The sequence below is a fragment of the Scyliorhinus torazame genome, chromosome 21 (assembly GCF_047496885.1).
Source record: "Scyliorhinus torazame isolate Kashiwa2021f chromosome 21, sScyTor2.1, whole genome shotgun sequence".
In the NCBI taxonomy this organism is placed as follows: domain Eukaryota; kingdom Metazoa; phylum Chordata; class Chondrichthyes; order Carcharhiniformes; family Scyliorhinidae; genus Scyliorhinus; species Scyliorhinus torazame.
The window spans coordinates 30,308,037-30,321,614 of record NC_092727.1 but is presented as its reverse complement, the minus strand read 5'-3'; the positions used below and the strand labels follow the sequence as shown (position 1 = coordinate 30,321,614).

General features: G+C 48.3%; 1 protein-coding gene across 1 annotated transcript in view; it reads left to right on the top strand.

Annotated features, from left to right (window-relative positions):
* Positions 1-13,578, top strand: part of clmpa (CXADR like membrane protein a) — a 205,849-nt gene that overhangs the window by 182,583 nt on the left and 9,688 nt on the right. The window contains exons 4-6 of the mRNA XM_072486663.1: positions 7,940-8,107; positions 10,005-10,127; positions 11,028-11,166. Coding sequence (XP_072342764.1) covers positions 7,940-8,107; positions 10,005-10,127; positions 11,028-11,166 — 430 coding nt within the window. The remainder of the gene's footprint in view (positions 1-7,939; positions 8,108-10,004; positions 10,128-11,027; positions 11,167-13,578) is intronic.

Here is a 13,578-nt window from a genome sequence, read left to right as displayed (position 1 = left end):
TCAGGACAGGGTGATTTCGGGTGTATGGGTTGGAGAAGGCAAGGTTTCAGCGATTTACCAGGAGATGAAGGAAGAGGAGTAGGCCTCGGTGGAGGAGTTAAAGGGCAAGTGGGAGGAGGAGCTTGGGGGGGGGGGGGGGGGGGGGGGGGAGATAGATGAGGGTCTGTGGGCTGATGCCCTGAGTAGGGTTAATTCAGCCTAATACAGTTCAAAGTTACTCACAGAGCGCATATGACAGGGGCGAGGTTGAGTGGGTTCTTTGGGGTGGAGGACAGATGTGGGAGGTGCTAGGGGAGTCCGGCAAATCACGTCCATATGTTCTGGTCGTGCTGGATGGGTTTTGGAGGGGTTTTGCGAGGACTATGTACAAGGTGGTGAACGCCCGGGTCAAGCCGAGTTGGGGATTGGCATTATTTGGGGTATCGGACAAGCCAGGAGTGCAGGAGGCGAAAGAGGCCCGTATTCTGGCCTTTGCGTCCCTGGTAGCCCGGCGGAGGATTTTGCTGCTATGGAAAGATGCTAAACCCCCTAGTGTGGAAGCTTGGATCAATGACATGGCAGGGTTCATCAAGCTGGAGAGGATAAAGTTTGCCTTGCGAGGGTCTGTGCAAGGGTTCCTCAGGCGGTGGCAACCGTTCCTAGACTATCTCGCGGAGCGTTAGGAGGAGGTCAGCAGCAGCCCGGGGGGGGGGGGTTCTTTTGGGGTGGCGTTTGGATGAAGGTGAAGGGGTTTTCCCTATTTGCGTTTTTAAATGTTATTTGGGGGGTTATTGTATATGGGGGAAATCCAATGTATAATTTCTGATTGTGTTCTTGTTTCTTTCTTTTTGTTGGGGGGGTTTTGTTGAAAATTTGTTGAAAAATTTGAATAAATATATTTATTTTTAAAAAAAGAAGTGTTAGAGCCGCCCATCAGCCTCAAAGGCAGTGTATTTGCGGTCACTAGTGCGGATGGGGAGCTGGTGGTAGGCGGACTTGAGATCCACCGTGGAGAAGACCTTATAATGCGTGATCCTGTTTACCAGGTCGGATATGCGGGGGAGAGGGTACGCGTCCAGCTGCGTAAACCTGTTGATGATCTGACTGTAGTCGATGACCATCCTATGATTCTCCCCAGTCTTTCCCACCACTACTTGAGCTCTCCAGGGGCTGTTACTTGCTTCAATGACCTCTTCCCTCAGTAGCCTTTGGACCTCTGACCTAATAAAGATCGGTCCTGGGCACTGTACCGTCTGCTCCTGATTGTGACGGGTTTGCAATCCGGGGTGAGGTTCACAAACAGGGAAGGCGGGTCAACCTTAAGGGTTGCGGGGCCGCAGACAGTGATAGGGCTGCCGAATTTGAAGGTTAGACTTTGGAGGTTACACTGGAAGTCTAAACCCAGGAGTGTAGCCGTGCAGAGGTGGGGAAGGACGTAGAGACGGAAATTTTTGAACTCCCTTCCCTGGACTGTGAGGTTTGCTACCCTTTATCTCCACTGAGTGTGAACCGGAGGCCAGGGAGATTTTTTGATTAACGGGGTGGATGAGGAGAGAACAGCGCCTTACCGTGTCAGGGTGTATGAAGTTCTCCGTGCTCCCAGAGTCGATTAGGCGGGACGTCGCGTGCCCATTGATGAATACGGTCGTTGTAGCAGTTGAGTGTTCGAGGCCGGGACTGATCCAGGGTCACCGAGGCTAATCGCAGCAGTTGAAAGTTCTCTTCGGGCAGTGCGTGGTCAGCCGAGCTGGGGTTCTGGGGGTTCATCCAAGGTGGCGGCTCCCATTGGTCGCACATGGCTGGGGGTGCACAAAATGGCGGCGCCCATCCTCCCAACGTGGCGTCCGTGGAACAAGATGGCGGCGCCCGCGGTTCGCACGTGGCCCTGGAATATGAAGATGGTGGCGACCGCTGGCCGCACGGGGACCGTGGAGAAATTTGTGGTTGCGGTCCGCATTCGCCGCCGGAGACCGCGGCAACCGCACGGGCCTGACATACCCCCACAAAATGGCCCTTTTTGCTGCATCACTTGCAGGTGGATGCGCGGGCCAGGCAGCGCTGGCGGGGGTGCTTGGCTTGCCCGCAAAAGTAGCGCAGGCCTGTGGGGAATGGGGGAAGTCTTGGGGTTGGCCGAGGAGGGGTTCCACGCTGCCCAGGGGGCTGCCGCGCGGTCGGGAACCTAAGTGCGGGCATTCCTGGAGGCCACGTCCAGGGAACCTGCAAGGGCCCGTGCCTCTCTGAGACCCAGAGTGTCTTTTTCTAACAGTCGCTGGCGGATTTGTGAGGATAGCATACCTGCCACGAAAGCGTCCCGGACTAAGAGTTCTGTGTGTTCGCTTTCCGAAACTTGCGGCAGCTGCAGCCTCTCCCCAACACCAGGAGTGCATGGTAGAATTCTTCCAGCGATTCCTCAGGCGTTTGTCGCCTTGTTGCATGCAGATGCCTGGCATAGACCTGGTTTACCGGGCGAATATAGTGTCCTTTTAGAACATAGAACATTACAGCGCAGTACAGGCCCTTCGGCCCTCGTTGTTGCGCCGACCTGTGAAACCACTCTAAAGCCCATCTACACTATTCCCTTATCGTCCATATGTCTATCCAATGACCATTTGAATGCCCTTAGTGTTGGCGAGTCCACTACTGTTGCAGGCAGGGCATTCCACGCCCTTACTACTCTCTGAGTAAAGAACCTACCTCTGACATCTGTCTTATATCTATCTCCCCTCAATTTACAGCTACGTCCCCTCGTGCTAGACCATCCGAGGAAAAAGGCTCTCACTGTCCACGCTATCCAATCCTCTGATCATCTTGTATGCCTCAATTAAGTCACCTCTTAACCTTCTTCTCGCTAACGAAAACAGCCTCAAGTCCCTCAGCCTTTCCTCATAAGATCTTCCCTCCATACCAGGCAACATTCTGGTAAATCTCCTCTGCACCCTTTCCAATGCTTCCACATCCTTCCTATAATGCGGCGATCAGAATTGCACGCAATACTCCAAATGCAGCCGCAGCAGAGTTTTGTACAGCTGCAACATGACCTCCTGGCTCCGAAACTCAATCCCTCTACCAATAAAAGCTAACACGCCGTACGCCTTCTTAATAACCCTCTCAACCTGGGTGGCAACTTTCAGGGATCTATGTACATGGACACCGAGATCTCTCTGCTCATCCACACTGCCAAGAATCTTACCATTAGCCCAGTACTCTGTCTTCCTGTTATTCCTTCCAAAATGAATCAACCCACACTTTTCTGCATTAAACTCCATTTGCCACCTCTCAGTCCAGCGCTGCAGCTTATCTATGTCCCTCTGTAACTTGTAACATCCTTCCGCACTGTCCACAACTCCACCGACTTTAGTGTCATCTGCAAATTTACTCACCCATCCTTCTATGCCCTCCTCCAGGTCATTTATAAAAATGACAAACAGCAGTGGCCCCAAAACAGATCCTTGTGGTACACCACTAGTAACTGGACTCCAGTCTGAACACTTCCCATCAATCACCACCCTTTGTCTTTTAGCAACTCTATTGCTGCATCAAAGTCTTCCGCTTCCTCGATGAGGGTGTAAATCTCCGGGCTCACCCTTGAGTGCAGGACTTGCAGTTTCTGCTCTCCCGTGGGTGTGTTTTCGGCCGTCCTGAGATACCCTTTGAAGCACGCCAGCCAGTGCTTGAAGATTGCCGCTGAGTTCGCCGCGTGGGGGCTAAGTTGCAGACACTCCGGCTTGATTCGGAGCTCCATCCTTTCTTCTTAAAAAATCTAGCTTATTAAATTGATGCACGATCAATGACCACTAAAGCGAGGTTGTAGTCCAACTGAAGGCTTTAATAAGCTAGATGTTTCCCCCAGCAGCTCAGTTACAGAATGAAGGCTGCTGGGGCGCACGGGTTCTTATACCCCATCTAGCAGGGCGGAGCTACCATACATCCTAACCAATAGAAAGCATACAGTTTCCACCAATGGTGCTTCAGCCTATCAGGTACCGTAATACCACAGATGGGATAGAGAATGGTCATGTTTTCAAAACCTCTGTTGGTAGAATCATAGTTTTAGTTTATCTGTGATCCTTTATCTCTTAGTAAGCAAGTCAAATCTATTTAGTTGCAGTGTTAATAAATTAGCTTTATTCAAACTACAGCTTGATGTTTTTTGTGAGACACTACACCAAATTATAAAATAGGAGCAATAACTCCTTGAGCCCCCTCTACCATTTAATAAGATCATGGCTGATCTTCTATGTCAACTCCATTTTCCCACACTATCCCCATATTTCTTGATACCCTGAGAGTCCAACAATGTATTGATGTTTCTTGAACATACTCAACGGCTGAGCATCCACAACTCCCTGGAGTAGAGAGTTCACAAGCCACACCAACTTTGTGGGGGGAGGTTTGGGTGGAGACTGGGGGTGGGGGGTGTAGATATACATTTGGGTGCCCGAGAGACAATTCCGGAGGGCAATCCTCGAATGGGTCTGGTGCTGGTGTTGCCCCATGCTTCTCCTGGACGGATTTCGCTGCCGTTGTCGTCTCGAGCTCACTACCGCTTCAGCCAGCCCTCCCGCCTTCTTCCTGTATTCTCCTTTTTCTCTGTTCCTGGGGATGCCAAGTTTGTTAACGTTTCCCTGCCTCCCCCCCTCCTTACCTCTCTGGCTCTCCTCTATTGTTCCCTGTCGCTTCCCTCTTCCCCTCCCCCCTGTGGTTCGCCTTTCCTTCCTCTGAGATTTAGCTGTCTCCCCCCCCCCCCCCGCCCCCCGGTCTACCTCTCCCTCTCATGCTTTGGCTGCTTTCCTCTGGTTCCTGGCTATTCTTCTGCTTGTTTGTTGGCCACAAACAGATCCTGGAACAATTGGGTGAATGGCTCCCATGTTCTGTGGAAGCCGTCGTCTGACCTTTGGATGGCAAATTTGATTTTCTCCATTTGGAGAGATTCCGAGAGGTCGGACAGCCAGTCTGCAGCTTTGGGTGGTGCTGCTGACCGCCAGCCGAACAGGATTCTATGGACATTGCCTCAAAGAAGGCTGTCCAGTACTCCACAAGTCTGGAGCAAGACCAGAACATGTGGGCGTGATTGGCCGGGCCTCCTTGACACCGTTCACATCTATCCTCCACCTCCGGGAAGAACCTACTCATACGGGTTCTTGTTAAGTGGGCTCTATGTACCACTTTTAGTTGCGTCAGGCTGAGCCTTGCGCACATGGAGGTGGAGTTGACCCTATGCAGTGCTTCACTCCAGAGTCCCCACCCTATTTCGATCCCCAGGTCCTCCTCACATTTCAATCTTGTTGCGTCCAATACGGTGTCGGCCCCTTCTCCCAGTCGGTCATACATGTCGCTACAGGTTCCTTTCTCTAGTATGCTTGGGTCTAGTAACTCTTCCAGTAATGTCTGTCATGGCAGTTGTGGCTATGTCCTTGTCTCCTTTCGTAGGAAGTTTTTTGAGTTGCAGGTACCTTACCTCGTTCCCCCTGGCTGGCTGGAATTTCTCTGTCAGTTCGCCCAGTGTTGTGACCCTGCCGTCGGTCTATAGGTCCCTGACTGTCAGTGTCCCCCGGTCCTGTCTCCACCTTTTGAAGGTGGCATCAGTCAGTGCTGGTGTGAACCTATGGTTGTTGCAGATGGGAGCTTTGACCGACATTTTGGTCAGGCCAAATTGCTGCCGTGGTTGGTTCCAGGACTGGACGGTGGGTATCACCACCGGGCTGCTGGAGTGTATTTTGGGTGGGGATGAGAGTGCTGCCGTGGCGAGGGCCCGGAGGGAGGTCCCCTTGCAGGAGGCCTCTTCCGCGCGCACCCACTTGGCTTCTGGCTCCTTGATCCATCCCCTTATTCGCTCAGCCGTCGCCGCCGCCCAGTGGTAGAATTGTAGGTTTGGGAGGGCTAGCCCCCCCCCCCCCCCCCCCAACCCCCCCGCCCCCCGGGCCTGGATTTTGTTTCACCCAGGCCTGGTTGACATCCATGGATGGCAGCCTCTTTCCCAACCTGTGGAAGAAGAGGGTGTCCCACCTCTCCTCCACAGCAACCAGCAGTGTCTCCAGCTCTGCGTCTGCAAACCTCAGGGCCGCTCTCCATGGTGCCATTGTCTTGGCTGCTGTGCAACCATGTGGGGAGTGGAGTGCTCATTTGCAGCTCCAGCTTGTCAGGCTCTCCAGTACCAATCCCGAACCAAACGAATCCAAGGCCGGCATCGTTTGGAATTGTACTAGTTTCACGTGGCGCGAGTGCTGGCCCATTAGCATGCTCTGAATGGCTCCGGCACTGGCGCCATCATCGGAACTGCCGAACACCCCTCATTCAGTGCCAGCATCAGCACTTTGTCTCTCAAATGGACAATCCCGCCCCAGATCTCAAAGTGAGGTTGAGGGGCTCCCCCCCCCCCCCCACCCCCCCACACACACCCACAGAGATCAAGAGTCCCTGCAGACTCGGGCAACACCCCCAACCCCTCCATCACTAAATGTCTGGGATGCCAGGTTGGCACTGCCCCGGTACCAGAGGCAATGCCAGGGTACTGTGCTGCCCTGTTCCCAGCCATACGGGGCTCCAATGGCCTCCACGTCCCCTGGCATGACCTTGATGCCCAGTTCCCGTTTGTGGAGACCAGAACTGATTCATGGCTCAGGCTTTGCCAGTGAGGCCAGTGAATCCCAAGAGCCTGGAGACTCCGGCCTTGAACGAGCTGCGCATATGAGTTTAATGGCTCATTTAAATATTCTGATCCGGAAAACTTCAGCGAGGGTGTGACCCAGATCGTGTCGGGCACAATGGGTCCTGTGCATTGAGCTCAGCTCGGTGCCCGGCGCAAAACCCATTTTTGGCCTCTCCCGCTATTAACCGGGAATAGCCGGATTTGCGCCGGGCGCAATGCGGGCAGAAAATCATGGCCATCGCTTATGAGGAGGGGCTACAAAAACTTGGGAGCTTTGTTAAGAACAAAGAAGATTAAAGGGAGATTCAGGAAAGGTGTTCAAAAATGTTGAGATGTTTTGATAAGGTTTTTCAGTCAGGGAATATTATTTTCACTGGTTGGTTAGCTAGGTGGTGGAGGGCATTAATTTCAACTAGGAAGTCTTACGGGGCAGTGGTAGCATCCCTGTCTTTGAGCCAGAAGCTCTGGGCTCGAGTACCACCCCAGGACTTGATGGCCAAGGAAGGTGCGTTCATAACGCGGTGACACAGCTTGAGTATCAACCTGCAAAATCCTTCCAAACATGCCAATGGCTGGTGGTAAGAGCTGGAGAGACTCCTGGTCAGCCAGGCTTGATGTGGAGTGGAGCCCTCAAATTATAAACCCCTGGTGACAGACAAGCGACCTCTTCCGGGAATAACTAGCTATGGAAACAGACAAAAGTCTGCCTTAGTACCCCTTTGGGTGCGGGACAAGAATTGGAATTATTTCAACTAATTATCCAATGAACAAAAATGGAGGTTAGTAAAATTTACTTGATGCAGTGGTTTGTTGGGAGCTATAATAAATTATATATCTTCGGTAAGAACAAAATTAAAAGGGCATGAGGTTGGTTAATATGTAGCTTGATTTTGATCTTGTGGAATTTTGTCTGCTGTATATATGCCTGGTTGAGTGAAGGAATAGTTGTCACTGAACCCAATATGCTGATAGATCCCGCAATACAAATGTAACAAGCTAGTGTGCGTTCAAAAACAGCTTCTTTATTAACAATGTTCTTTTGCTGTCAAGCAGCTCTTTTGCCCATGTGGAAACATCACTTATACCTGTTTGGAAAACGTATGTGATTGAAAAATTGGAGTTTATTGACAGTCGCATGAACCATACAGTACATAGAAATGCCTGGCCGTAATAATATAGGTGAATTCCAATCCTTTCCCTCATGCGCATTGTAACAATGTACAATGGAGAAAATTAACAATGCCCATTGTGAAATGTAATATACTGATTATACTACGTAACCTTAATCAAAATGTCTCTGTTCTGCTTCAGTCAAACCTTCTAAGCCCAAGTGCTGGACCGAAGGAGAATCATTGCAAGGAAATGATATCAAACTTCAGTGTAATTCAGAGAACGGCACCCAACCCATCTTGTACAGGTGGATACATGTTTTGGATACAGAAGGGCAGCAAGCCAAATTTCATCCAGGTTTCCACATCGGTTAGTGAGTATATTTTACAAAGCCTGGATTCTGTTCTATCCACATATTGGACATGCTTTCCCAATCAGGTTGCTCTGCTTACACCCATTTCTGTATAGGATAAAGGATTCAAATCAGATTTGTATGACGAAAGCAAATACTTGAAACATTCAACAGGTCAGCCAGCATCTGTTTCAGGAACAGGTGAATTAATTTTTCAGGTTTCCACTGTACATCAGATTGGAAAATAGTGCAGACAAACAGCATTTATAAAGCTGTTCATTGATATCTTCCAATTCTTACGAAGAATCCACAGTTTTAAAAAATGCATTCAGGGTACATGGGAGTCACTGGCAAGACCAGCATTTGTTGTCCATTGCCAAGTTGCCTTTGAGAACGTGGTGGTGGTGGTGAGTCACGTTCTTGAACCACTGCTGTCCATGTGGTGCAGGTACATCCAGAATCCTGTTAAGTGGGAGTTCCAAAATTTTGACCCAGTGACAGTGGGGCAAAAATGAATGAATGCGGACATTGTTGCAAGTCAGGATGGTGTGTGGCTTGGAGGAGAACTTGCAGGTGGCGTTGTTGCCATGCATCTGCTGCCCTTGTCCTTCTAGATGGTAGAGGTCACAGCTTTGAAGGCACTGTTGAAGGAGCCTAGGTGAGTTGTTGCAGTTCATCTGGTATATTTTAAAGACTGGTGTCATTGTGCGCTGGTGGTGCAGGGAGTAAATGTTGAAGGTGGTGGATGAAGTGCCAAGTAAACTACTGTGTCCTGGATGGCGTTAAGCTTCTTGTGTGTTGGTGCTGCTCCACTTATCCAGGCAAGGGGGGATTATTCTCTGACGTATGTCTTGCAGATGACGGATAGACATTATGGCGTCAGGAGGGGATTTACTTTCCGCAGGATTCCCAGTGTCTGACCTGCTCTTTTAGCTGCAGGATTTTATGGCTAGTCCAATTCAGTTTCTGATCATAGTTAACCCCAGGATGCTGATAGTGGGCTATTCAGTATGGTAATATTATTGAATCTGCTCTGCTATTGATGAGCCTTTCTAGAATTTTCCTTTGCTTTGATTCAGATTTCCAGCAGCTGCATTGGGGGCAAGGCCGGAGCAGACTATTGAGTTGGATGATCAGCCTTATCATAATGAATGGCAGAGCAGGCTGTGTGGAGTTGCATGTTCTCCACATGTTTGCACGGATATTATAACCTGCCCAGATCCTATTGGCTGGGGACAATTGGTTATCCCATGTTCCTTGGGGAATGTGAGCTTCCCCAATGGGGGGGGGGGGGGGGGGGGGGGGGGGTGCAATCTTTAGCAGTGCAGCTGTACAAATAGAGCTGACCAATGTAGTACTGGCTAGAGAGGGGACCAGTAGTGAACTGCTGACACTGTGACCATATTGTTATAAATAAAGCTACTTTCTGTTTGACTCTACAAACCCGTGCCAGATTCTTTGTGGCCCTCACAAAAGTGGATTTCCTCTGGATGCTCTGGTTACCTCCCACAGTCCAAAGATGTGCAGGTTAGGTGGATCATAGATTCATAGAATGGGCCTTGCTAAATTGGCCTTTAGCGTCCACCGGTTAGGTGGGACTGTGGGGATAGGGCGGGGGTGTGGACCTGGGTGGGATGCTCTTCCTGAGGGTTGGTGCAGATTCAATGGGTTGAGTGGCCTCCTTTTGCACTGTACAGATTCTATGATCCGATGAATAGGAACATAGTCCGGTGAAAATACTTGATAAAATGAGATAATACTCCAAAATTAATTCAGCAAAAAACAAGCGGTAGAAATTTTACGAAGTTGCAAACTTCAAAGGTTTCATTTACTGCAATTTACTGATTGGAATAATGTCAGACGTCCCGTGCAGAATTCACTATTTGATAATAAAGCTGTACTTTTTTTTTTCAGATTTACAAACTCCTGAAATACTTTTGCTGAGGAACCTGAGCTACGTGAGCACTGGACTGTACGAGTGCAAGGCCAGTAATGAGGCAGGAGAAAAAAGCTGCTTCGTTAATGTTGCAATTAAGCGTGAGTCACCTGCCTGAATGAACAAAATCAACTAATTTGGGAATTGCACCCACAAGTATAAATCCAACAGTAAAATTTAAGTGGGGTTTATTCACAATTGCCCAGATTTTGCTGCTGTAACGACAGTGAAATTCTCAGGCTTCACGGTTGTTACTCTGTAAAAGTGAGAGGAACATCTGTTGTCCGAATGTGTGTCATTAAAAGGGGATTCCAGATTCAAAAGGTCTGCTTTTGAAGACATTGTAGATGGAAATAAATTGGAAATCACTGGATTGAAGTGAACTATCTTTTCCATTCTTGTTCTCACTGTAAAATCCTTTTTAAAAAGTTAAACGTTGTTGAAAACAAAGTGTAACCAATTTTTTAATGGCATGCAAAGTCATAATTATTGCTGCAGCAGCTCTTTGGTCCTGAAAAACTAATTTTATATTTGTGGAATGTCAAATTCCTCTCTTCCAGGATAGACTGCAAAATGCGGGCTAATGAAATCTATAGTGGCAAAGACCCCTATTTGATACTTTATGGGGAAAATGAAGAGATTTGTGCCTTGTCACTTCTTTTTAAATTCAGTATGTGCCATTTGAAACAAAATATAAAAAGTTATCTTTTGAAGTAAATTCTATGTATGTGGCCTGCTTAACTACAGGGATCAGAGTTCAAGTATGACAGAGTGACAAAATAAAAATTCTGAATTCGCAATTGTAATGTTCATTACAAATGAGCACAGACCAGAAATAAGCTTTCTTTAAGAAACTATCGGAAAACGTATGTCATCAAAAAGTGTTTCTTTGCAAGAAGGTGCCAATATAAACACGTATTTATATTAAAACAAACATGAGCATACTTGTCTTCAAATTAATTTAACTGGACACTAATTTTACTAACTAATTTTATTTCCAGATGTGAGAGATCCTGGAATCATCGCTGGTACAGTTATTGGAGTTATTGGGCTGTTGTTAATTTTCCTTATCGTATGGTTCACATTGTACAGGGGGAAAAAACATAAATATGAGGAAGAGGAAATGCCAAATGAGATTAGGTAATGTTGCAATCAATGTCCTAAATGTACACAATCATGATAGTTTATGTGGGCTTTTAGGCCTGCCCTCCTGTGGATTTTGAATGTTAACAGTGGCCTTGTCACGAATCACTATGAGGGAAATGTGACTTAATTCTAACCCCACTTTCTACACTGGTGCAATGTTTACATTTCAGATGCTGTTTATTCTTATGGTTTCTAATCATGTTCTTGTGCCGCACAAACATTGTTGTCACTGTGTTTGATGCTGCCGGCGATGGTTTGAGAGAGGTTACTTTCTAGAGGTCATTCCTAAAGTTTGTTTCATACCAAAGGCAGCACAAATAAGTCTATCTTATATTTCACTTTTCCAAACTTTAATTTGTTTGCCCTGTCAGACCTTTTTCACACTGCGAAAAACAGACTCGGGCTTGACAAGAGTTGTTGGATATAACCCTTTAGTTAAACCATGAGTTTATTACTTGCAATGGAATCAGAGAGTATCTCACCAAGCTTCTTAGGCATTGTGTTGCCCAAGCGTTGTGGTATTGGCACAATAAACGGAAGATAATAACTGGAGGAGTGTGATTTCCAGATTGATGGCAATTAATGCTGAATTTGAGGATCCATGAGATTAGAGTGCCAAACACTTTTTCCATTTACCGTTTTTATTAGCCAATTGGGCGGCATGGTAGCACAGTGGTTAGCACTGTTGCTTCACAGTGCCAGGGTCCCAGGTTCGATTTCCAGCTTGGGTCACTGTCTGTGCGGAGTCTGCACCCCCATGTCTGCGTGGGTTTCCTTCGGGTGCTCCAGTTTCCTCCCACAAGTCCTGAAAGATGTGCTGTTAGGTGAATTGGACATCCTGAATTCTCCCTCTGTGTACCCGAACAGGCGCCGCAGTGTGCCAACTAGGAGCTTTTCACAGTAAATTCATTGTAGTGTTAATGTAAGCTTACTTGTGACAATAACAATTAAAGTTCATTGAGTTCTTCACTTCTACCTAAAATAATTTTGAATCCATTTTTCAGAGCTGGGAAGGAACAGTGCCTAAACACATTTCTTACACACTCTGCTCACTCATTGCACTGCGTGGCTGCAGTATGATATTTATGTCAGCAGCCATGCGTTTTCTCAACCTTAGACACTAGAAAATAAATAGCATTTCTGGTCTGACAATGGTTTAGGTTAGAAATGATTCATTGAATTAATTGCACAATAGCAAACAAGAACAATATATTTACTTTAGTTATAGATTCCCTTTGCAATATTGAAAGGAACAGAGCATATTTTTCTGTGCTGCAAACTATTCAGCAAGCATAGTTAACGTTTGAGATTAAGGATCTCTTTTTTGGAGGTGAAGGAAGAGAGAAATGTAACAGACTTTGAGCAAGTAAAAGGCAGAGGTAGGGGGGAGAGTGAAGAACAATAGGAAGATCTGTGACAGGGTGATGGGCAGGAGAGATTAATTGACAAAAGATTTCATGGTTCAAAGGCTAGGAGAGGGGAAGGAACAAAAGATTACTCCAGATGTGTGTGCGAATGGCAGAATAATGGACAGCTGTGTCCAAAAGCAACTAAATGGAAAATAAGGTTAAGACCAGCATTTACAAAATAAAAAGTAACAAAATGAGGGGCAGAATTTATGGCCTGAAATTGTTGAACTCAATGTTGAGTACAGACCGCTGTAAAGACCATGGGCTCCGACCCCGCACCGGGGATCCCACGCCGCGAATCCCGCGACGTGCTCTGACGCCGGTCCACCGATTCTCCGGAGAATCTCCGCCAAAGGCGCCGGCGCGGTCGCCGCGACGCTGGTCGGGGACTGCTCAACTCGCCCCCCCCCCCCCCCCCACCGCCGATTCTCCGCGCTCGACGGGCCGAGTGCCCGCCGAGTTCAGCTGTGTCCCGCTGGCGTCGTTTGTGTGTGGTCCTACCCAGCGGCGCCGGGCCCCTGTAGGGCTCCGCCATGTTGCCCGGGGGCCGGCGCAGAGAAGGCAACCCATGCGCATGCACGGACCCACACCACCCGTGCTGGCACCCAGATCGGCAGCTGGAGCTGCGTGAGGCTCTCCAGTGCCATGCTGGCCCCCTGTGCTGCGCAGGATCGCTGCTTCTAGGGGCCAGATGACGCCGTCGTAAAACACTCTGGCGTTTACGATGGTGTCAACACTTAGCCCCAGGATTGGAGAATCCCGCCCCATAAGACCATTTGACACAGGAGCAGAATTAGGCCATCAAGCCCATCGAATCTGCTCTGCCACTCAATCATGGCTGATATGTTTCTCAGCCCAATTCTCCTTTTCGCCTTATTAATCAAGAACCTATCTATCGCTGTGTTAAAGACATTCAATGAATTGGCCTCCACAGCCTTCTAAGACTATTGCTTCCAGAGATTCACCACCCTCTGGCTGAAGAAATTCCTCCTCATCT